The 26,509-nt window shown below is 43.6% G+C and overlaps 1 protein-coding gene across 1 annotated transcript in view; it reads left to right on the forward strand.

The window, feature by feature from the left end:
• The window catches only part of LOC126159303 (TGF-beta-activated kinase 1 and MAP3K7-binding protein 3), a gene marked incomplete at its 5' end in the record, with an annotated part of 391,229 nt that overhangs the window by 67,991 nt on the left and 296,729 nt on the right, over positions 1–26,509 (forward strand). The window contains one exon of the mRNA XM_049916505.1: positions 21,740–22,123. Within this exon, the coding sequence (XP_049772462.1) occupies positions 21,740–22,123 (384 nt within the window). The remainder of the gene's footprint in view (positions 1–21,739; positions 22,124–26,509) is intronic.

Genomic DNA, 26,509 nt, shown 5'->3' on the forward strand with positions numbered 1-26,509 from the left:
ATAGTTGAATAATGAAAATTCATTAATATCATAATTACTGCTATCCTTATAACGATGTGATTGGCATACAATGATGTGTTGTCACCACTGCTGTGGTTACAATACTTATAACAGTAACACGCTACTCGCAATGGAGAAAAGCGTTACTCAGAGCAATTAATCGTGCCATGGCTGCCATGTGATCGAAACTGTCATCGTAGCTGTTGTTCAGGTACACGATAGAGACTAATTGTTAAGCGGTCAGCGGGGTAAAAGGTGCTAACCCCCTAAAGCATAATTTAGTGTCGTTTCATGTTATCTTTGGTCACATATAAAGTGAAGAACATAAATACATTAAGCAAAACAGTTTATAAAATAGACAGTACTTTCTAGTGGTACAAATTGAACGAACTACTTGTTAGCGGTACGTGGTACATTCGTAAATCTATAGATACCGCGATCAGACTAGTCCTTCGTAAATTAAGGGTTACCACTTACTTCCGCCGGCCCATTAAGTCACGGTTTACATGTTGTACTCCTGAAATCCTAGTTATTTCACACTGCGCAGGTACCCTGTCGAGGAACTGTACTTTTCATGTAATAAGCTCATGCTGTTCCAGAATCTTCTGAAGTTAAAACAACTCCCACAATGGCTTATACAGTTGTGGTTCTAACCTCGAACAGTTCGAGTTCGTGGGATATAGTTTAGAAGCAGAGTAAACTCGCTTTTCCTAAAACAATAATCCAAAGTACTATTACGTGACAGTACCATCTGATGCTACAAACACCTAGAGACACTAAGAGGTGTTTTATGATCAACTTGAAACCTCATTTTCGCCCAAAAAACTTCTCTATTCGATTTACAATGACATTTTTCTAAAATTTTTGACACTCAGCGTTTCGATTTGTGTGTCTCTGACCTTTACAATGTCAAGCTCTCTTTAAAGCAGGTATACTCTTATACCGCAGAGGACCCTTAGCAGGCCCATAAACACCGCAAGACGAAGTGCTCTCTCCAAAAGAGAGTGCACTTAGGCTATAAATTACACAGAACCTGTGTCCTTGAGTGGAGCAATTTCAAAGTATTCACCACACAGAATGCACTTGCGCGGTACGAATTGTAGTCACAAGAGACTCCCCGTATCGTGTTTTAAAGCTCCGCTCTGGTCGGGTACTACATGTTTATTTCGTTACGATCACATTTCGCGCTCCTCTCTTCTGTAGCTGTCCTTGCGGTGAAGTGCGCATCACACTTGTGCGTTCATTGTTTACTTCGCTTCCTCTCTCAGCTCTTCTTCTGTCCAGCCCCTTCCACCTTCCTCTCTCGTTGCCTATTTTCGCGCCGTTACGATTACATTTTCTCATGCGTCGCCTTGTTATTGTTCTGTCCTTCTATCCTGCGGCCAGCGTCTCGAGCAGCCGTTTTCATTGTTTACCTTTCTCATCTCCGCTCTTGTACTTTTCACCCCTCCCCCTCCATACATAGCCAGTTCGCTTCTTCTTTTCCCTCCTCTCCCCTCCCCTCCCCTCGTGGCGCCCTCCCTGGCAGACAGCTGAAGGTTGCGGGTAATGCACGGCTTATTTTTGTAACAAAGCAGGTGAGAAGTGAAACTGTCTCCGGTGCACGGCATCTGATCTAGGCAGAAGTTGTGGCGCGCACGACGGAGCACTGCGTGGATGCTGCAATCTCTCCACTTCTGGCAGCTGCCAGGCGGTTCTAATTTCTGCCGTGCATTTGGCGGCAAGGCGGGCCGGCCTGCACCGCCGAGATGCTCGCTTGTTTTCGAAACTTGTCGCGGCGTGGCAAATGCGTGCAAAATACCTGTCGCGATACCACATTATGAGCACCGACCTGTACGCGGCTCATGAATCAAGTCGTGCTGATATATATGCGAAGGAACCGTGCTTTCTCGTGCTATTAATTAAGACTGTTAACTCTCGCTACCGTTTGTATCCGTAGTTGTTTCTCGTACTCGCATTTTTCTCTCTCTGAAATGCGAGATGCGAGAATCTTACCCGTTTGTTTTGGTGGAAGGATACATGTGATATAGATTTCATACCTGTAAGATTCTTTCAGAGAGTACTCTTAAGTAGTTGTTGTTTCGGTCATCAGTCCGAAACCTGGTTTAATGCAGTTCTCCACGCTAGTCTAGCCGCTGCTAGTATCTTCATCGCTACATAACTATTGCAGCTTGACCTAGTTACTGTATTCGAGTCCCTCTCTTTATTTTTACCCTACGCACTTCCTTCCAATACCAAATTGACGATTCCATGACGCCTAAAGATGTATCATATCATGTGATTGATTTTTAGTCAGGTTGTTACACTTCTTTTGTCCCCATTTCGATTCAATATCCCTTCATTAGTTAGTCAATCTACCCGTCCAGTCCTCAGCATTCGTCTGTTGCACCACATTTCAAAAGCTTCTATTTTTTTTGTAGTATGAACTATTGGGGTTGTGCATAAGTTCGTAGCGTTTTTGTTTTGCATGTCGGCATTCTGGTTGCTAAGGGTTTATTTATCGATTGTCATATTTATTTGGAATTCACTGTTGCTGTTTGAGTTTACGTATTGTCTTTTTGTCATTTGGAGATAGTGAGTGGCTCTGTGGACATTAGAAAATGAAGTGCCAAGTGGAGAAATCGGAACATTTCCAACATATTGTTCAGTTTGAGTTCAGTGTAGGGCTGAAAATAGCGGAGACAGCCAGAGACATATGTACCGTAATTATGGATAATCCCATTGGACAGAGCACGACAATAAAATGGTTTTATCATTTTAGTGAGGATCGTTTTGACATTGGGACTCTACATTGTTCAGGAAGAAATTTGGGGTTCGATGAAGATCGCTTAAACGCATTAATCCACAATGATCCACATCAGTGTACTCGAGAACTGTGATCATTCTATCATCGTGCGGAATTTGCACGCAATGGGGAAGGTTCAGAAATCGGGTATATGGCTATCGCATGCTCTAATCCAAAATCACAAAAAATCAGCGGGTTACTATATGTGTATTTCTGCTTATTCGTCATCAATTGGCCCTTGTACAACACCGACCATTCCTAACCTGTATCGTTACTGGTGACGAGAAATGGTGTGTTTATGCTAACGTAAGGAAAAGAAAGGAATGGTTGAGCCCAGGCAAAGCAGCAACTCCCTGTACCAAGATATGCGCGCATGCACAAAAGATAACGTTATGGATGTGCTAGAACAGCGACTGTGGGGTGTACTACGAATTGTTTCCCCTACGTGTAACCATCACTGCTGACATTTATTGTCAACAACGGTGACGTCTTGCAAGCACAATCTAAGAACAACGACCAGGAAGACAACGTAAAGTGATGCTACACCGCTCCACGATTACGCCCGCACGCATCCTGCTAGACTGACAAAAAGCACTATACAAGAGTTGGGTTGGAAAGTCATTCCGCACTCACTTATTTACCTGATATTACACCCTCAGATTTTCACCTTTTTCGCCATCTGCCGAACAAGCTTCAAGGAACCTCCTTTCCAGATAAAAATGCGCTCCGCACGTGGCTCGACGAGTTCTTCGCCTCAAAACCACGTGATTTCTACAGTCTCGGAATCAAACAGCTACCCCAGCGTTGGCAGACTGTTAGAAATAGTGAAGGAGAATGTATGATGACTAAAGTCTCTGGTATGTATATCTGCTGTGTTTATTAAACTTATGGAACATCGATACGGACTTATGCGGCAACGCAATATTTATTATCCACCTTTCACATCGCATAAAGCTACACCCCATAGAATACCTCTAGAAAAACTTCGTAACCTTTTAATTTGTATTCCATGTTTACAAATTTCTCTTCTTTAGAAAGCTTTTCTCGCCATTGCCAGTCTTCATTTTATATCCTCTCTACTTCGGCCATCGTGAGTGATTTTTGTGCCGAAATTGCAAAACTCATCTACATACTTCTAGTGTCTCATTTCCTAATCTAATTTCCTCAGCATCGCCTGATTTAATTCGCCTACATACCACTACGTCCGCATCCATAGCTGCATAGTCTACGTAAATGAGTGCCACGCGGAGGACCTTGGTTCCATTCCCTGGGGATTTTTGATTGGTGATAGGACTGGAATGTGATCCACTACGCCTCGTGATGCCTATTGAGGAGCTACCTGAATGAGAAGTAGCGGCTCCAAGATCTGGGAGAGCGGTGTGCTGACCCCATGTCCCTCCATACCGCCTCCAAATGACACTATTGGCCGAGGACGACACGGCAGTCGGTCGGTTCCTAAGGTACTGTCTGCGGTCAGAGCGGTGGAGCTTTGCTCTTGCTTTGTTTTGTACATATCATTACCCTTTTTTTTACTTTTGTTGATATTCATTTTATAACCTCTTTTCAAAAACCTAGTCATTCGCTCATTTGTTCTACCAAGTCATTTGCCGTCTCTGACAGAGTTAGGACGTCATCGACAAACGCCGGTGTTTTCATTTGTTCTCCCTGCCCTTTAATTTACTTTCCAAATTTCTCTTCGATTTCATTCATATCGTGCTCAATGTACAAATTTAATAACATCAGAGATAGGCTACAACTCTGTCTCATTCCCTTTCATGTCCAACTTATGTAACTGCCGTCTGGTTTCTGTACAAGTTATTGATCTACATCTACATCTATACTCCGCGAGCCACCTTACGGTGTGTGGCGGAGGGTACTTATTGTACCACTATCTGATCCCCCCTTCCCTGTTCCATTCACGAATTGTGCGTGGGAAGAACGACTGCTTGTAAGTCTCCGTATTTGCTCTAATTTCTCGGATCTTTTCGTTGTGATCATTACGCGAGATATATGTGGGCGGTAGTAATATGTTGCCCATCTCTTCCCGGAATGTGCTCTCTCGTAATTTCGATAATAAACCTCTCCGTATTGCGTAACGCCTTTCTTGAAGTGTCCGCCACTGGAGCTTGTTCAGCATCTCCGTAACGCTCTCGCGCTGACTAAATGTCCCCATGACGAATCGCGCTGCTTTTCGCTGGATCATGTCTATCTCTTCTATTAATCCAACCTGGTAAGGGTCCCATACTGATGAGCAATACTCAAGAATCGGACGAACAAGCGTTTTGTAAGCTACTTCTTTCGTCGATGAGTCACATTTTCTTAGAATTCTTCCTATGAATCTCAACCTGGCGCCTGCTTTTCCCACTATTTGTTTTATGTGATCATTTCACTTCAGATCGCTCCGGATAGTAACTCCTAAGTATTTTACGGTCGTTACCGCTTCCAATGATTTACCACCTATGGCATAATCGTACTGGAATGGATTTCTGCCCCTATGTATGCGCATTATATTACATTTATCTACGTTTAGGGAAAGCTGCCAGCTGTCGCACCATGCATTAATCCTCTGCAGGTGTTGCTACTTTCTTGTAGACAACCGTGTCATCTGCAAATAGCCTCACGGAGCTACCGATGTTGTCAACTAAGTCATTTATGTATATTGTAAACAATAAAGGTCCTATCACGCTTCCTTGCGGTACTCCCGAAATTACCTCTACATCTGCAGATTTTGAACCGTTAAGAATGACATGTTGTGTTCTTTCTTCTAGGAAATCCTGAATCCAATCACAAACCTGGTCCGATATTCCGTAAGCTCGTATTTTTTTCACTAAACGTAAGTGCGGAACCGTATCAAATGCCTTCCTGAAGTCCAGGAATACGGCATCAATCTGCTCGCCAGTGTCTACGGCACTGTGAATTTCTTGGGCAAATAGGGCGAGCTGAGTTTCACATGATCTCTGTTTGCGGAATCCATGTTGGTTATGATGAAGGAGATTTGTATTATCTAAGAACGTCATAATACGAGAACACAAAACATGTTCCATTATTCTACAACAGATTGACGTAAGCGAAATAGGCCTATAATTATTCGCATCTGATTTATGACCCTTCTTGAAAATGGGAACGACCTGCGCTTTCTTCCAGTCGCTAGGTACTTTACGTTCTTCCAGCGATCTACGATAAATTGCTGATAGAAAGGGGGCAAGTTCTTTAGCATAATCACTGTAGAATCTTAAGGGTATCTCGTCTGGTCCGGATGCTTTTCCGCTACTAAGTGATAGCAGTTGTTTTTCAATTCCGATATCGTTTATTTCAATATTTTCCATTTTGGCGTCCGTGCGACGGCTGAAGTCAGGGACCGTGTTACGATTTTCCACAGTGAAACAGTTTCGGAACACTGAATTCAGTATTTCTGCCTTTCTTCGGTCGTCCTCTGTTTCGGTGCCATCGTGGTCAACGAGTGACTGAATAGGGGATTTAGATCCGCTTACCGATTTTACATATGACCAAAACTTTTTAGGGTTCTTGTTTAGATTGTTTGCCAATGTTTTATGTTCGAATTCGTTGAATGCTTCTCTCATTGCTCTCTTTACGCTCTTTTTCGCTTCGTTCAGCTTTTCCTTATCAGCTATGATTCGACTACTCTTAAACCTATGATGAAGCTTTCTTTGTTTCCGTAGTACCTTTCGTACATTATTGTTATACCACGGTGGATCTTTCCCCTCGCTTTGGACCTTAGTCGGTACGAACTTATCTAAGGCGTACTGGACGATGTTTCTGAATTTTTTCCATTTTTGTTCCACATCCTCTTCCTCAGAAATGAACGTTTGATGGTGGTCACTCAGATATTCTGCGATTTGTGCCCTATCACTCTTGTTAAGCAAATATATTTTCCTTCCTTTCTTGGCATTTCTTATTACACTTGTAGTCATTGATGCAACCACTGACTTATGATCACTGATACCCTCTTCTACATTCACGGAGTCGAAAAGTTCCGGTCTGTTTGTTGCTATGAGGTCTAAAACGTTAGCTTCACGAGTTGGTTCTCTAACTATCTGCTCGAAGTAATTCTCGGACAAGGCAGTCAGGATAATGTCACAAGAGTCTCTGTCCCTGGCTCCAGTTCTGATTGTGTGACTATCCCATTCTATACCTGGTAGATTGAAGTCTCCCCCTATTACAATAGTATGATCACGAAACTTCTTCACGACGTTCTGCAGGTTCTCTCTGAGGCGCTCAACTACTACGGTTGCTGATGCAGGTGGTCTATAGAAGCATCCGACTATCATATCTGACCCACCTTTGATACTTAGCTTAACCCAGATTATTTCACATTCGCATTCGCTAATAACTTCACTGGATATTATTGAATTCTTTACTGCTATAAATACTCCTCCACCATTGGCGTTTATCCTATCCTTGCGGTATATATTCCATTCTGTGTCTAGGATTTCGTTACTGTTCACTTCCGGTTTTAACCAACTTTCCGTTCCTAATACTATATGCGCACTATTTCCTTCAATAAGAGATACTAATTCAGGAACCTTGCCCTGGATACTCCTTGTAACTATCCCTGTTGCCTTCAGAATTTCAAAGAATGCATTCCAGTCAACGTAATCAAATGCTTTCTCGAAATATACTGATGCTTGCCTTTCTGCCCTTATAATATCCCACTTCTTAAACATAGGGTTTCCTAAACCTTCACGGTCAAAAGTATTTCTGTAATATAGATCCCTAAACTAATTTGATAAAAGGGTCAGTGGTCGTATGTTAATATTGCAGGCGGTACGAACTCTTAAATGACAAACAGTGTGAAGCGTATTTCCGACGTTGGTGGGGCAGTCTTGAAAAACAATACAGTCATTTGTAATGTGTCCATGCCGAATTTGTCGTGCGAAGTTACGTCAAGTCATTGGTGTATGGAGCAGGAGAATAAACTGAAGAGCAACCGGTTGGTAGAGTGTAACTGTCTGTCTAGTTGTTTTTTTTTATCTACTCGGGGCGGACGTCGCAAGACACCCGTTTCAGTTCGTCGTTGACCCATTAACTCAGTTTTTTAATTACAGAGGGCAGCTAAACCCCTGACCGAGCACGCTGAGTTACCGTGCCGGCGTAAAATGATGATGAAGGCAACACAACACCCAGTCCCTGAGCGGAGAAAGCTTAGTTCAGTGTTAACAACGTGAAAATATATTTTGTCTCCGGCGTCCTATTGTTGTATTACCTTCGAAAACATTTATGCGAAAGGCGTTTTGTCTAAAGTTGTGTCCTACAAATATCGTCCTTGTTTTTATTTCCATTACTAGACTACAGAAGTAGTTGTACAGATGTTAGAACGTATCCGGGAGCAGACATACAATCAGACCATATCCTACTCGTAGGAGATTTCAAAATCAGAATGAAACATGTTCTCTCCAAAAATCACGAAAATACGGTCTGAGAAAGTTGAAAGATACTACCTTACAGCAGACAGTCGAGACAGCCCTAAACAACAAATGGAGAGACAGTGGGGATGACACCCATGAAAAACTCTCACACTTACAAGAAGCGGTACAAGAAGTCAAAGAAGAGTATTTGAGACCGGACCTTAGAAAGAAGAAAACTTGGGTGACAAGTGAGATTCTGGACTTCATGGAAGAACGGAGGAAGAAAAAAGGTAATTTGGCGGAATACAACGCTATACAGAACACAATCTGAAAGAAAATCAGAAAAGCCAAAGAGAAGGAAAAAACCGAATTATGTGCAGGAATTGAACTTTATCAGAGTAGGTATGATGATTTTAACGTGCATCGGAAGGTCAGAGAGGCAACAGGAAAATATTGCAAATCAAACAGTGGGAAGCTAGTAGATGACAGTGGCAACCTCATAATCAATAAGGAAGAAAAAAAGAGAGCGTGGGAGAAATTTCTAGAACAGTCATTCAAAGATGACCAGAGGAGGCAAGAACCAGAGATATTAGACACAGAGGGACCAGATATCCTAGTAAGTGAAGTGGAAGCGGCCATATTTCAAATGAAGGAAGGGAAAGCAGCTAGGCCAGATGATATACAAGCAGAATTCCTCAAACTACTCAATAAAGAAAAAGTAAAAATGATCACAGAAATATTCAAACACATTTACTCATCGGGCAAAATCCCTCCAAAATGGCTCACATCAGAGTTAATTTCTCTACCTAAGAAACTGAATGCCAAAGTATAAAACTGTTTTTTAAAGTAACCCACAAGCGGATATACAATACTTGTGAAGAACAAATAGCGCCCAACCAGTTCGGGTTTCTACATGCAGTTGGCACAAGAGAAGCAGTATTTAGTGTACAAGTATTGTTCCAAAGATGTAGGGACATCAGTTGTGATGTATTTGCTTGCCTCATTGATTATCAGAAGGCATTTGATCGTGTGAAGCATGAACAAATGATCGACCTATTAAAGGAAACAGGAATTGATGGGAAAGATCTAAGAATAATAGCCAATTTATACTGGAACCAATATGCAGTCATGAGAATAGATCAAGACCAATCGGAACAAGCGAGAATAGGACGTAGCGTCAGGCAGGGCTTTATAATATCAGCCTCAACAATTTTCGTTATGCATGTGACACCGTGGTGTTTGCGGATACAATGGAAGGGCTGCAGTAGCTGATAAACAAAATTTCTGAGACAAGCAAGAAATACGGCTTGGACATCAGCACAATCAAAACAAAATTTATGATCATCAGCAGGAAGAACATTCTTGGTGTGAACCTGTACATCAATGGCACAAGCGCAGAGCGAGTTTCACGGGACCCGTATCTGGGCTCCATCATTAACGAAGCGTGTGACAACTCGCAGGAGATAAGTGTGGCATCGGAAAGGCGAGGAGTGTTTCAACTCGATGAGCTCAGCCTTCAAGAGTCACGATCTTACCACGAACACAAAAATGCGGCTCCCCAGGTGCTGTGTGTTCTCTTGTATGGTGTGGAAGCATGGACCTTTACAAAGGCAACCACTGCCGGACTCCAAGCCTTGGACTCTGGCTATACAAAAGAATGTTGAGAACATCATGGACTCAAAAAGTGACAGACGTCGAGGTTCTACGTCGAGTTAACAAAAGCCCAGAGCTGATCAACATCATCAAGTATCGCAAACTACAGTACCTTGGCTACTTCATGAGGAATCAAAAAAGATATGAGCTGCTTCAACGTATCCTGCAAGGAAAAATCGAGGGAAACAGACCTCCGGGACGAAGAAGAATTTCCTGGTTCGACACCCTTAGATCTTGGTTTTATATTAGCTCTGAAGAACTGTTTGGTATTGCAACTGATACAGACAGAATAGTCATGATGATCGCTAACGTCCGAAGCGGACAGGCACACTAAAAAGAAGAAGAAGACTTGTTTCCCCCTTTTATTTCCCATAATAATTCTAGATTTGTGTTTCTTTCCATCTAATTTATGGTCATTTCCCGTCACTTCTCATTTCTGTTGCCTCCAGTCGGGTCCTCTATAGCTTCCCCGTTGTTTAGCTTTCACATACGTAGGGGAGCTTCCTCTACATAAACGATATTGCGAAGTTCTTTCGAGTTTCTCTCTTGATGTATTTACTCGGAAGAATGTGTTTCTTAGGCATAAATACAAGGTGGTTATAATTAAACTTTCGGTACTTGAGGAAACCTCCACGACAAACGAATGATGGTAGCACAATGAAAGTTTGTGGTAACAGTTGTAAGGACATGCGGAAGAGAAATAACGAATCAACCATTGCATGAAACGCGTCTTAATTTCCATATGAGACGATAACATTTGTTAATTGCGTACCATGTTTACCTTCCAGCTTACAAACGTTGCTCGACGTGACGACCATCTGTATCCACGACACCCTGAAACCGCACTAGAGATTCTCTAATGCTGCCCGAAATAACGGTGAGCCACGGAATGTTCAGCTCGTGCACTGCTTGAAGATTGCACGTTGTGTCCAGCATTCTTAGCCTTGGCAACAGGAACTTCTTCAACAATTTGTGGCACAAACTGGCCTGCCGCCTTTCTCAGGAAAAAGTCCCATATCGTTATTTAATTCGACCTTCCGATATTGTTCAACCCCTGTGCGGGCAGAGGACCTCTCAGTATTCCTTTAATGCGTCGGGACTCGCGAGCAGCACTGTTACTGTTGTTTTGATGAAGCAGCTTTACGAGTAAGGCCCTGCTCACCTTGTCCAGACCCATGTAGACAGTCTGAAACTAGTGCGGACTGATTGTGTTTCAACCCTACGTCGCCGTACTAGCACCGGCGCCTAACGGTAAGTCGTGACACTAAAAACGCAAATCCTGGACCACATGGTCTGAACATCATTCTTATACGGTAAATACGGTAGAGTGGATTCGTGTACATTTGTTAGAGCACAAAGTACTTATCTACATCTACGTCATACTCTGCAAGCCACCTAATGTTTTGTGGCGGAGGGTACTTTCGGTACTACTATCTGATCCCACTAACCCTGTTCCACTAGCGAATAGTGCGTGGCAAGAATGATTCTCGGTAAGCCTCTGCATTGGCTCTAATTTCTCGAATTTTATCCTCGTTGTCAATACGCGAGATGTATTTGGGGGGAAGTAATATCTAGCTAAACCAGGGCTTCACAACATACGTGCTCGCGGAGCAAGCTGTGAGCAGCAAGGCGCGAGCACGGAGCAGCGCGAGCACGCTATCCCCACTAGCGGACCAGAGCGGAGAGGGGGGAGAGTCACGTGGGGCACACAACAGCTGCCGCCAGTCAATGTAAATCCGCGGCCACCTGCAGGGATATCACTCACGAATTATTACTGTGACAAATGAAACAAATAAAGCAGAATGTACACGTGCCACATAATTTTATTAGCTTAGTGTATGCCTCTACATTCGTATTAATTTGTGAACTGTTACACAATAAAAGGTGTCACTGAAGTGTGGGATTCTCTGTTATCTTGTACTTTTTGCCCTTTACAATTGCGTCTATGTTCGGAGTAATTATTCTTGTGCATCGTAGGCGCAGCGTGCAGTTTAAATTTCGATCAGACAATGCGTTTCTCAGGCGCGTCTTGTTACATTTCATTGCAGAGAACAGTTATTCACGAACATACATGGAACCGAACATTGATATTATTGTAGCCGCCAGTTTGTGCAAATGAGGAAATCTATCCTGAGGGAAGTGTCTGTAAAATTCCAAAATGTTTTTCTTGTTCTGAAATTTGTCTCTGTATTCTCTGTCACACTGCAGGTCAATAATTTCTAGTTGCCTCTCAGGACGAATCTCTTCAATATTCGCTGAATATGGAGAGGAGAACAGATCAGAATCACTGTCTAGTGCTGTCAGATCTTGAAAGCGTTGATCAAATTCTTCCGTAAGGGCAACTAAACTATGTGAATAACATTCACAGTCTTTGTGAACATCTTGCATGGATGATAATTTAGGAAAATGAGCTAGATTTCCTGTTTCCAGCTGACTAACCCAAAGTGTCAATTTCATTTTAAAAGCTCGTATTCGATCTATGAAATGAGTAATTAGCAGATGTTTACCTTGTAGTGAAATGTTCAAAGCATTCAGATGGCTAGTTAAATCTGCCAAGAACGCGAGATCACATTTCCATTAAGGCTCTTTCAATTCAGGAACACACATGTTATTTATTTCCATGAACATATTTATTTCATCTAATAGGCAAAAATTCGATTTAATAATTCGCCACGACTAAGCCAGTGGACCTCGTTGTAGTAAGGCAGGCTACCATACTGGCTTCCTACATCCTCAAGAAAGCTTTTAAATTGTCTGTGTTGTAGCCCATGCTTCCTTATATAATTGGTTGTACGAACAACACTCATCACATTTTTTAGAGTGATACTCTTTGCACATAAGTTTTCCTGGTGGATCACACAGTGAACGCCCCTTATTTCATTCGGCACGGTCAGTTTTTGCATTTTCTCCTTCAACAGCGCAACGATACCTAATTTTTTCCCTGCCACCGCTGGTGCACCGTCTGTAGACACTGAAACTAAAGAATTCCACGACAATCCTATATTTTCAACACTTTCTTCAACACTACTTAAAATATCACCTCCGGTTGTAGTGTTCTTCATGGCTACTACATCGAGGAGCTCCTTCCTCACCTGAGGATCTCTATTAACATCTCTAATAAATATGGAAAGCTGCGCTGTTCCAGTGATATCAACACTTTCGTCCAGAACTAGAGAATACGCCATAAAATCTTTATAGATATTTGCAAGCTGGCTCTAGACGTCGTCTGCCATGTCCTGTATGCGACGCATAATGGTCATGTCAGATAATGGCGCAATCCGAAACTGTTAAACTTGAGATGGACACAAATGTTCCGCTGCAACTACCAAACATCTTTTATTAAATCGCCATCAGTGAAGGGGCGCAGGGATTTTGCTAAAAACAAAGCAATTTTGTAGCTCACTCTGAGAGCTGCCTCAGTTGATTTTTCTTCGTCATCCAGATCTTCTTCGGATAGCTTCCTTTTAAGTTTAATAACTTCCTGTGCACGATCTGGTCCATCACATTTTTCACTTCCGTAGTCTTTCGCGTGGTACGACATATAATGTCGCTGCAAATTAAATTTCCTGAAAGAATTCAGCGTTTTGTGACATACTAAACATTTTGCAACACCATCTTTTTCTGTAAACAGATACAACTCATTCCCAGTGGGGGTTGAACTGCGAAAGCATGGTTGGGGTTACAACAACGGCGACTTGACATGATTCTTAACCAGCGAAGTGACTGTTAGAGCTGATCGTAGTACTTCAAACGTTACACTGTCGGCGCGAATTCAATAGGCACGCTGCGGTCCTATTCATACGTGCGCGTACTCGCGCTCAAAACCGGCCAGTTGTTAAGCCCTGAGCTAAACGATCCCGTGACGAAACGCAGCGCTCTTCGTTGGATCTTCTCTATCTCCTCTAACAGTCCTACCTGATAGGGATTCCTGACAGATGAACCATACTCAAGAATCGGGCGAACAAGCGCCTTATAAGACACTTCTTTAGTGGATCTGATTATCCAAGCTGGCTGACTGTTCCAATTACACGATACACATTCGCCACCCAACACTAATTGTATTGAGGGTATATTCCAATGCATGTAACCAAATATCGGCCGTCCATATCGAAGGAGTTGTGTAATGATTTCCCGGCAAATTGCAACATCACTCAGTAGTTTCTTAGCACGCCAGTATTATATCGAAAGGTACGTCCGTTCTGTAGCTTTGCCAACAGCAGATTCATCTTTAAAGGTGAAACATTGGATATTGCCATCACACTTCGCTGCAGTGGATACCTTTTTACCTTCATGTACTCCCAAACTGCATATTGCCAACATAACACTCTCATCGCCAATAAACATAATTGTATTTTACATTTATAATTTTTCGAAAGTTCTCTACACATTCCTTTATGGCATTCACCATAATGTTGTTAAGGTGTTGTTGAGGTGCAATACATGCATGCGATTATACTTAACAGAAGCAAAATTAAGTAGTTTACATTTTTATACGTACCACTAAAAAACTACTATGAAATTGTATTGTGCTGCAATAGTTTCGAGTACTTAATTTAACTCGTTGACTGCCGCACGCATAGTGCTTCCACTACCTGGTCTGGGCGTCAAGCGTGAAGCTCTGCTGCGGCCGCCTGTGACGTCGTGGCAGTAAACGTGTTAAAGTCGCCAGATGCTGACGTAGTCAAGCTAGCTGCAGCAAAATGCAGTTTTACAGCATCTTTTTGATGATACGCATAAAAATGTATTTTAGCAAAGCAATGGAGCACAACCTAAAGAGTATTTTACGTAATTTACTCTGTACAGCCGTGGTAGCTATTTTGAGCACTCGCTTGGTGCACTGCTTACATTACAAACTAGTTGTTTAACTCTTCAACGTAGAAAATTCTTTCTAATTTTCCCAACTAACACAGCAGATGCACATCGTATCATAATTCTAAAGAATTCTGAAGAATAGCACGAAGTCGCCTGAGAAACTCAAAATGGTTCAAATGGCTCTGAGCACTATGGGACTTAACTTCTGAGGTCATCAGTCCCCTACAACTTAGAACTACTTAAACCTAACTAACCTAAGGACATCACACACATCCATGTCCGAGGCAGGATTCGAACCTGCGACCGTAGCGGTCGCGCGGTTCCAGATTGTAGTGCCTAGAACCGCTCGGCCATCCCGGCCGGCTGAGAAACTCAGAAAAATTTTTTTTTTGTACGTCCAATCATCTAAATTTAAAGCTGTTACCGTACTGGCTTGCTGCTCCTAGAATAACCAGATGTAGAACAGTTCTTTACTTGCAGTTACGTTTTTGCGTAACTGCCGGCTGCATGATACTAGGACGCTAAATTTTCGTTGCTTGTTTATCGCGGAAATCTTCCTTTTACTTTCGTTGATATTTTGTTGTTTTCTTTGATAGAGCTGCTTGATCTATACTGCAAAATGCTAGTTTCTGCAAATGTCAGCTTGTTTATTTATTTCTCTCTTTCGTTGTTTCTTTTAAATTGATGTTTACGATCTCGTGTGTTTTGTTTCTCTCGTGCGCTTTGATACCCAAGGGGTATCAAAAACCTGAGCTTTCTCGACAATTAGGAGAGTGTGCATCTAAATAGCATCACGTACAGCGGTGGAAGATTACCTGTGTAATACAGTTTGTTCTACCGTGTTGTGACACTGCGCACCCTCGTCGGACGCCAGTACTCGATTGAAATTAACGCCAATAGATTTGAGTATTTATCGATAGTGTGGACGAAAGTACTTCAGAATTGAGTTATTTTCTGAGAGACAGTGATTGCAGGCGCGCTCCGTGGATTCTAAAAAGCTCAGTATTTCCTTAGTTTACTTTTATTTCAATTGGCCAGATGCATATAACTGCCGTACCTGATACCGAACTATGAGAAACTTAATTCGATGATAACGGTATGCATTTTGATATCTTCAACCGGAACACAATCTTTTATGTGGCATGTGGCAAGGGTTCCAAGAGCCATTGCTATTATATTAATAACTACTGACGCAGTGCAATCAAAGGACGGTTTACAACTAGTTAACGACATCACATAACATTGTATACGATTCACAATTGAACGGTAATTTCGAAGATGATAAAACAAATGTATAAGAGCCTGTATACCGTGTTCTGCATCCCAGAAAAAAACTTCGTTACTGAAGTCGGCAGTGGGACGTCAAGTTGTAGAAATCATATCTGTAGTAAACTGCTAGTTCACTACCACTGATTCGATTGATTTTTTGATGAAACTTGACAGTGAGTTATGGACACTGTTCAGGGTCGAAAACTAAAACAATGCCTCGCCACTACGCCACTACGAATAGTGTCTTAGTAATGGGAGAAATCTGATTATTTTCTTGTCTGATCTCGTGTATAATGAAGTAGATATCTGTAGTTTTGTCAGAATGAAATGCTTGTAATGACACCTGACAGGTAGTGATTTGTAACTTCGTATCTTTGTAGATAGGTGATATTGTATTAAAAGGAGAAAACTGTTTTCTTGTTTCATAATTTTATGAACAGAGCACAGTAAAAACAAAAAAAAAACCTTGTTATTATTATAATGATTTGTTTCGACTGAGTAGGATCATCTTCAGATCTGAAATACGGGGAGGATGCTATTACAATAAAAATGTGATCTCAGTTGGACATTGCTTACAAAATTGGTAATAATTTTGAAGATGACAGGAGAGTAAAATTGATATGAGCGTAAAGATCTATGCTGCTGCTGCATCAGAAAGTCGTGCTCATCGGCTCAGAGTCTTCGAACGTGGACTAGGCACCTGAGTAGTACGAGTATGCCCGCCCGGCTAGCCGCTCGGTCTAACGCTCTGCTTCGCGAGCGGGAAGGCGTGCCGGTCCCCGTCACGAATCCGCCCGATGGATTAATGTCGAGGTTCGGTGTGCCGGTCAGACTGTGGATGGTTTTTAAGGCGGTTTTCGATCTGCCTCGGCGAATGCGAGCTGGTTTCCCTTATTCCGCCGCAGTTACACTATGTCGTCGATTGCTGCGCAAACACTGTCTCCACGTACGCGTACACCATCATTACTCTACCACGCAAACATTTGGGGCTACACTCGTCTGGTATGAGACGCTCCCGGGGGTGGGGGGGTCCACTGGGGGCCGAACCGCAGAATATCCCTGGGTTCGGTGTGGGGCGGCTGTGGGGTGGGTTGACTGCTGTGGTGTGTTGTGCGGTTGTGAACCACTGAGGGCTGCGGCGGAACGAAGCCTCCCCGTCGTTTCTAAGTCTCTGGTTTAATACACAATATACACAGTACGAGTAAATCCATCGGGGACATTTGAAATCTTCTAAAGCTGTCGAAGTCAACTGTTGGTGACCTTATGCATTATCGGACAGGGACGTCGAGTATTGCGGAGAATGGTTGCCGAAACTCACATGAAATCAGTGAAAGGACGCACTCGTGGAGTTCCAAAGTGCTGCCAACAGTCCAGTTAGCACAGTGACTGTGCTTCGGGAGTTAAAAAGAATGAGACACGGTAGACGAGCAGCACCTCATAACACACACTTTTCTGTAATTAAAGCTAAGCGACGCTTGAGGTGGTGTCAAGAGCGACGCAAGTGGACAGTGGATGACTAGAAACGAGTGATTTGGAGTGATGAATCACGTTATATCCTTTTGGAGTCCGGTATATGAGGTTTGGATTTGCTGATTGCCCAGACAACGTTACCTGCCATCATGGGTAGTGTGGAGAGGGTGGTGTTACGGTGCGGGGGTGGGGGTGGGACAGTGGGGGGAGGGGAGTTTATCATGGTTGGGTTGTGGTTCCCTTATTGCGCTTAAGAAAACGCTAAATGGAGAACATGAGGTCCTATCGCACTTCCATGTGACACTCCTGACGTTACTTTTGTCTTCATTGAACACTTGCTACCCAGGACAACTTACTGGATCCTGTTCGTCAAAAAAATGGTGAAGCCATTCACGTATTTGAGAATCTATTTCGTAACGTTGGACCATTTTTAATCGTCTGCAGGTACAATGTCGAACACTTTCCAGAAATCAATGTTATGAGAAGGAAAGTTGCTGCTCATCATTTAGCGGAGATGCTGATTGCATATAGGCACAACAAAAAGACTCTCACAACTAAAGCTTTCGGCCATTAAGGCCTTCGTCAACAATAGACGCACACACACACACACACACACACACACACACACACACACACACACACAACTCGTGTCGACGACACGAGTCATATGTGTGAGTTGCGTTTGCGTGTGTGTGTGTGTGTGTGTGTGTGTGTGTGTGTGTGTGTGTGTGTGCCTATGTGCGACCCAGCATCTCCGCTATATGGTGAGTAGCAACTTTCCTTCTCATAATATTGTTACATTCCATCCTGAATTTTGCATTGTTTGCCTTTTCAGAAATCTTTGTATATACTGGCGAGCCGAATTGTGACCACCTGCTTAATAGCATGGTGGCCCATTTTTGGAACGCAATACAAAAGTGATTCTGCGTGTAATGGATTCGATAAATCTTTGGTAATTTTTCGGAGGTATGTGGCACCAGTTGTCTGTGCACAGATCTCGCTGTCCCCATAAAGTACGGGCCGGTTGTTTGTGGGCACGGAGCTGGCTCCCGATAGCGTGCCACATGTGCTTCATTGGATTCATATCAGGGGAATTTGATGGCTGAAACGTCAGTGTGAATTCCTATTGATGCACGTTTCTGGCCTTGTGACAGGGACAGATATTGTGCTGCAAGGTTTCATCGCTGTTGGAGAAGACATCAAGCACGAAAATGGTCCCCAATAACGTTCACTAATCAACAGCTGTCATGGTGCCTTCGATTACTATCACAGGTCCCATGGAAACCCACTGAATTTTCCCCATAAAACAATAACATCCTTGTTGGCCTTCATCCTGGCGCGGGTTCATGTTTTGAGCAGCCATTCACCTGCATGACGGCGTATACGGTCACGACCTGCAATTCGATGTAACAGGAAATTAAGTTCATCTGAGTAACGACATTTTTTCATTGGTCCACGTCCAGACTCGATGATCCCGTGCCCACTGCAATCGTAATTAACGATTTAGTTGGATCGATACGGAACCAGAAGGGGTCGTCTGCTGCGGAGTCCCTTGTCCAATAACGTGCGCTGGACATAGCGCTACGAAACACTTGTGCTTACGCTACTATTATACCCTGTCATCAGATCCATATCGCCGCCTATTCTGTTTTACAGAGCGGGCGAACTTCCGATCTCCACGTTCTGTAATTAGTTGTGGATGTAACAGCTTGCCCCGTACTCGTGGTTTCACCGTCCGTCAACTACTTTCCATAAATGGTTACGACAGTAGTCAAAGTCGCTTATGTTAGTGAATTTCCCCATTTGTGGTTTCCAGAATAATCCCTCTTTAGTCTCTTCTCCCTTGACTTAGTTTCTTTACTGTGTCACTTTCCCGCACAACCAACAGGAGGCATTCAATCAAGCGTTGGCTAGTGGTCATAACGTTTTGTCTTATTCGTGTATAATCAACTTATTGCACAGCATGCTGAATAACGTGTCCCTAAATCAGTGAACTTTACTGTATGTTGGCTGTGGAGAACGAGTTAGTAAATGGGGCGTTTAAACGAAGTGCGTGTTATATTCTGAATGGAGAGTAGTTGTAAATTCAAGTGTGAAACTGTTTTCCATCTCCGCCGACCATGAAACGAGTATGATACGCAATATCGTCTAGTCTGAAAGCCAGCCTAAACTTGTAAGTTAGAGGTTATAACATGTTACGAAGCAGCTGACATTTTTTCCCTCCTCTTCTGTGGTCCAGGTGTCATAGTACTGGCCGCGGAGCGCTTTTTCTGGAGACAGACATTTCATTCCCATTAAGACGTAATTTGGAGCTTCACCCGGTGGGAAAGAAAATGCAGGAGCTTTAGATAGCTGGCTACCTCCTGTTTCTGTCGGACATATTTCGTATAGTGTTTATGTATGTTTCAGAGAAATTAGAAATGCATAGGCGTAGGCAAAAAAAGTCTTTAAAATTTGCTATCTTTTGGTAGGCAAGAACAACGAAACATCGAAATTCGTAACAGTGCATGTTGGATAAGGTTGTTCACAGCACAAAGCTGTAGGTAAAAGGATTTCTGTTTACTTTAGATTGGCTGGCATTTTATCATTAAATAGCATACATGTCTGCATATGTACATGCGTGAAGATAAACAGAACATGTTCGAAACGCTTAGCTTTATGTTAAGTTAAACACAAAATAAATATAAATGTGGCTGGTAACAGTATAGCGTAAATAATTAAACGATACGTATTATTGTCCATAGTAAAATTGTTTTATTTCGAGCATTTATATTAAAATGAATTTAGTGACATTAAAAGAATTCAGGAAAAAAAGATTCGATTCACCACTTAAAAGAAAAACTGCTAGACGTTTGTGACATACGTAATGCTTTTCTTATGGCACTAGAGGTATACGTATGAGATGCGCTGTACCAACACTACCTTTCGGTAGCTTCGGAACGGTGCGTAAATGACGTAGTAAATGGTAGGGTCACCGACAGTATTTGTAGCACTGGTAGAGAGAGAAACATAAATGAATGTTAGTCTAGAAACTGAGAGCCCACGACTTCTCTTTACTTTTTTTCCCCTTTTTTGGCACATAATTAGAACCTCTCATCATTCAGTGTTAGTCTATTTTAAATCCTTGCAGAGTATAGATTGCGTTTTATATGTAATAAAAATTAGTTGATCGCATAACTTCTGCGCATTTATGTAACAAAAGCAATTATTTTTGATGCAAGTACAGATTACATACACAAACGCAAAAAATATATAATTATTGTTGTTATTTTGTACTTAATGATAGGAAGCCAAGAGTTTTCTGTTATTACTGATAAATGCAAACGTTGTTAATGAATAACACATACATGTTTTACGTAAGTTCGACGAACTATTGAAGCGATGTTTGATGTACTTTTGTTTTGCGTTTTTTCTCAGGTGTCGAGGAATGCTTTCCTACCGTTATATGATAAATCTGTACTATTTTCTTAATTTTTACTACAACATCCGTCTGTTTCAAATTGCAAATCAACAATTTTCGAATAAAACCTGAATTAAACATTGAAAATTTCAATTTTGCTATAAATACTGTTTACTTATAAGTATCAGACAGGATATCTATGTAGAACAAAAATATTCTCTTGGTTACCTGGCCCTTTATATATCGTCACTCAATTTCTAGACGGTTCACCACTTCCAGTTTTTAGGGGAATCTAATAAGACACTGACAACATACGCAAAGAAAGTGATCGTTATGAGGTAACGCCCGGTAGATATGCAACACACCTAATGTAGAGGTAGCGCAGGTACAATCTTACCTGACCAAAGCTACTAGGAAATCTACCGTAGTCTACGCTTACCTACAATAGTTTACGTTAGCCTACGCTAGTCTTGCAACTCTAGGTATACTATTACGATAGTTCATCCGCCGGTTTCTTCGAATGGACGCCTCGTCCACTTTCTCATCACTTCCAACGAATGTACCGGGAACACCTATCCAGAGCGCACTAGTCAGTAACTCCGCCTCTGCTGACCGGCGCCAGTTCGTCACGCGATCGACTCCTCCGTTTCCTCGGGTCGACCCGCGGCCAGCGCTTCCCTATTAGTGTCTCGGACAAATCAGAGGGACCGCACTTGTCGCAAACTCTAACTTAGTCTCCTGCTGCAGCTCCAGTAACTCGCATTTACTTGCCGTGGTAGTCGTATTTCAGCTGTTTCTCTTAGTCCACGTACAATATTTTCTTTTATAGTGCGTTTTGGGAACAAACTGCCTATCTTAATATCCCTGCTCCCTTCCCTCACCCTCTCTCTCTCTCTGCTGTAGTATGGATACTACAGACCTGACCGTCGGACACAAAGATCGACCTTTTCTCATCGCCGCCTCCACTTCGTCGTTCTGTTGCAGAACGTGCATGACAAGGCGGCGTGCGAGGCGATCCTGCGCGTCGAGAACAGCGCCTACCTGCTGCACACGAGCTACCCGGCGTCACTGAAGATGTCGGCCGCGGGCGCGGCGCAGGCGCCCGCCCCCGGCTCACCCTGCTGCTGCGGCCGCCCCCAGTCTGCCTCTTCCGCCGGCACGTCGCCGCCTGGTCAGCAGCAGCAGCCGCCTCCACAGAGGCCCTCGTCGCTGCCGCTGCGACGTCCGCTCTCGGTGCCCGAGCCGCCGCCTCCTCCGCCCCCGCCGCCACCGGGCGGAGGCAGCCGTCCGCGGCCTGCGCTCTCCGCCCCCGAAGAGCCGCCGGGCCCTTTCCCGCCGCCGCCCCCGGCGCCTCCTCTCAGCTCTCCGGTGAGTTAGCTGCAGCTATTTCATAGCCATCCCTCGTTTAATTTAACGCGAGAGATTATTTTCTTCTGTTACGATTCCTGGCTCCCTCTTCTTCATGTCTCTGCGTTGCTGTCGGGCACACTATAGAAAGGGTCATCACGTTGAGCGCGGGGCCATTTTTACTAAAAAAGGTCATCACGTTGAGCGCGGAGCCGATTTTACGTTGCTTTCCGTTGAGGCGGCATGCCGACGACCACTTGATGTGTGTTAAGCTGCCGGCACGCGGTCCACGCATTCGAGTGTTCAGTGTGCCGAATTTCTGACGTCACAGCATGGAAAATGCACGTCGAGCTGAGTGTTGCGGAACGTGCAGGGCAATATTTAGCATCTCAGATATTCTGAACGCGCGTTTGGGAGTAGACCAATGAAATGGAAAAATGCCACCTACGCCATATGACGCTTTCTTTCTTCTGTACAGAGCCACAAGACGCCGTTGTGGCTTTCAGTTGAATCCCATATGCGTGTATACTGTTGCTAAGCACCAGGAAATTGCGGATTTGTGGAAAAACCGTTGTTAATTGTACGACTTGTTCTAATAAAATGACAAGATTAAGCTTTCAGGAGATATTAAGACGAAAAGTATGGTCGTAGATCATTTATGATCAGTGTAGCTTAATGAGCAGTAGAAAAGGAGATACGTTATGTGACGTATGATGTATTGTTGGCTCGCGTTCCACTGAATCCAAATATTTTTATACTAATCTTCTCGTTTTCTAATAGGTTCTGATACTTTATTATCAGTTTAGCAGAAGACTATTCTATAATATTCGATGTTATGTAAATATACACTGAGGTGACAAAAGTCATGGGATAGCAATATCCACAAATACTGATGACGGCAGTATCGCGTACACAAGGTATGAAAGGGCGGTGTATTGGTGGTGCTGTCTTTCCTACTAAAGTGATTTATGTGAAAAGCTTTCCGACGTGATTATGACCGCACGACGGGAATTAACAGGTTTGAACGCGGAATGGTAGTTGGAGCTAGACGCATGGGACATTCTGTTTCGGAAATCGTTATGGAATTCAATATTCCGAGACCCACAGTGTCAAGAGCGTGCGAGAACACCAAATTTCAGGCATAACCTCTCACCACGGACAACGCAGTGGCCGATGGCCTCCACTTAACGACAGGGAGCAGCTACGTTTGCGTCGAGCTGGTAGTGCTAACAGACAAGCAACACAACGTGGATAACTGCAGAAGTCAATGTGGGTCGTACGACGAACGTATCCTTTAGGACAGTGCGGCGAGATGTGACGTTGATGGGCAATGGCAGCAGACGACCGACGCCCGTGACCACATCAGTTGGACCCCAAGACTACTGGGAAACCATGATCAGGTCGGATCATTCATTTCATTCCCGTGTCTGGTCAGCATTTCCAGAAGGTAGCAACTCTGATGGCCTTGTTGTTTCCCTCGATCAGGTCCTGTGGTGTGCAGGGTTGTTCAAGTTGAGGACAAATTAGCAGGTGGGGCGGGTCTTGTGTTGTTCCGCACTCGCAGGATGTATCTCCATCAGCTGAAAAATGCCCCGTTTTTGAATGTTAGTCTTGCAAAGAGGAACGACCACCCTAAGACGATTGAGCGATCTCCAAATAGGGTAGGGCAAGTCATTTCCTGGAGCTAGCTCTTCCTTTACAGGGATATCAGGTGGTAGTGGTTGAATCCTGGCGATGAAGCTCTTCCTTGACTTCAGTCGACGACTACAGCCTGATGATCATGCAGTGGATGTCGGGGATCATAAGTTTGCTTACCCCCCCCCCCCCCTACATCAGCAGCAACAGCCCTTCTAATAGTGGGGGGAGCTATCCCAACAATCGGGTAGATTTTATCGACTGGAGTTGGCTTCATGCATCCCGACCTGTTCGGGCGGTCTCATTGATTGCAATATCAACCTGTTTGGTGTAAGTGGATGCACTCCACACAGGTGAAGCATGCTCTACAGCGGACACACACAAAGCAAGAGCCGAAATTCTCAGGACGGGAGGACTTGCTCCCCAGGGGGTGGATGTGAGCTTCCTCAAGATGTCATTCCGTGAACTTACTTTCAGCCTGGTGTTATGGCATTGTTTCTTGAACAAAACAGAGGTCGGTCAAGGGTAACACCCAGATATACTGGTGTTGAACAATGCTCCCGTCGTTTGCCTTGTAATGTAACGTCCAATTCCAGCCGAGCATATCTATTCTTCAAGTGAAATGCGCACACCTGACTCTTGTTGGGTTTTGGCTTTAGATGAGTAACTTTGTAGTAGGAGCCAAATGTATCTAGCGCAGAAGTCAACTTTCCTCAGGTCAGATGAGTTCCGATTTCATTTGGTAATAGCTGATGGTAGGGTTTGATTGTGGTGCATACTGCACGAAGCCATCAATCCAATTTGCCGACAATGCACTGTAGAAGTAGGTGGTGGCTCCGTAATGGTATGGGCTGTGTTCACATGGAATGGGCTAGGTCCTCTGGTCCAAGTAAACCGACCACTGACGAAATGCTTGTATTCGGCTGTTTGGAGACCATTTGGAGCTATTCATGGAAATTATGTTCCCAAGCATGTAACTGGGCCACAGTTGTTCGCGATTGGTTTGGAGAACATTCTGGACAATTTAAGCGAATGATTTAGTCGCCCAGTTCGCCCGACGTGAATCCCATCGAACATTTATGAAACGTAATAGAGATGCCACTTCGTGCACAAAATCCTACACCGGCAGCACTTTCGCAATTACGGACAACTTTGGAGACATCATAGCTCAATATTTCAGCAGGAGACTTCTGAATTGTTGAGTCCAGGGCACGTCGATTTGCTGCACTACGCCGGTCAAAAGGAGGTCTGACACGATATTGGGAGTTATCGCATGACTTCTGTCACCCCTACTGGAAGTCCGCTCTTTCTGAGAGATGAATTTGTTTGATTGACTTTCTCTACAAGAAAGCGTGCACTACTTGTAGTAAGATATTACGCATTTCCTTGTTTCAAATTTAGTTCAAATGGCTCTGAGCACTATGGGACTTAACATCTATGGTCATCAGTCCCCTAAAACTTAGAACTACTTAAACCTAACTAACCTAAGGACATCACACACATCCATGCCCGAGGCAGGATTCGAACCTGCGACCGTAGCAGTCGCGCAGCTCCGGACTGAGCGCCTAGAACCGCTAGACCACCGCGGCCGGCTCAAATTTAGTATTTCACATATTGTAAATATTGTGCTAGTGAGTAGAAACAGTGATCAAGTACAAATGAAGTTAGGGTTTTACAAAAAATTAGAATGATGAAATAATGTGCGTGAATAACTATTGTAAATTTGCAGCGCACTATTTGTAATAGATTTTTGTAAGCCGAGGTCGTTACTGACTGGACATTCTGCTTTCCTTTTTGCCTCATACTATGTTCATAGATATCGAAATTGTTATTTACGTATACTAAAGACAGAACACTATGACTAGCATATGGATAACGGCGGAAATGTGCGTTTCAGTAGAATTACATAGGAATTTTACGACCGTCCATTTCGTAAACAGTGGGATCTGACAGCCAATCACATAGGACAACTGCCACAGGAGCGCACTGCAGTGGCGCATACCACGTCGGGGGATACGTACCGCGTGCACAAGTCGAATAACTTCGGAGCGTTCAACAGAACGTTGAACTCTGCACGCTCAACGTTGACGTTCAAAAGCGCGGTCTGTGTTCCGGCGGCTGCAGCGTAGGAACGGGCGTGTAATGGTGCGCCTGCCAGGGCGGCAACCCGTCGGACGGCCACGCTGTACATGCCAACTAGGACACAGGCGTACTATGGAAAAAAATTCGGTCGGTAACGGCCTCCGAGCTGGGCAAGTAAACACAATCTAAGTACACCACTTTTCGGCTGATGAGTTGGTGTATAAACGGGCATAATATGGTAAGGGTCAACCAATCAGAGGAAGCCACAGTTGTGTAAGGAGGAGCTAGTTTCGCCGCGATTATTTCCGAAAAGTCTCGAGGAGAGGACTATTATTTATAGAGTGCATTATTTGTACCACGTAAAGTCGCCGTGTAATGCGACCGCCATCATCTGACATTGGTAATTCGTCTAATGGTTCAGTTAAGTGATCAAAGTAAGTGATGTGATCCACGAGGCAACCAACCCAACACTGTGCATTTTACGGGTGCCCACGGGGCCAAAGTGAGCGATGAACATATGCAGAAGTATTACAGAGTCGAAGATTTTTATGCAATTTTTGTCACAGCTGAACTATTTGAACACATCAGTGAACTAACAAATATTTATGTTATACAAACAATAGTGGTTTCCAAACATTTAAATCAACGGATACCGACGAACAAGATGAAATAAACCGATTTTTAGGCTTG

This window comes from Schistocerca cancellata, chromosome 2 (assembly GCF_023864275.1).
Source record: "Schistocerca cancellata isolate TAMUIC-IGC-003103 chromosome 2, iqSchCanc2.1, whole genome shotgun sequence".
Taxonomy (NCBI): domain Eukaryota; kingdom Metazoa; phylum Arthropoda; class Insecta; order Orthoptera; family Acrididae; genus Schistocerca; species Schistocerca cancellata.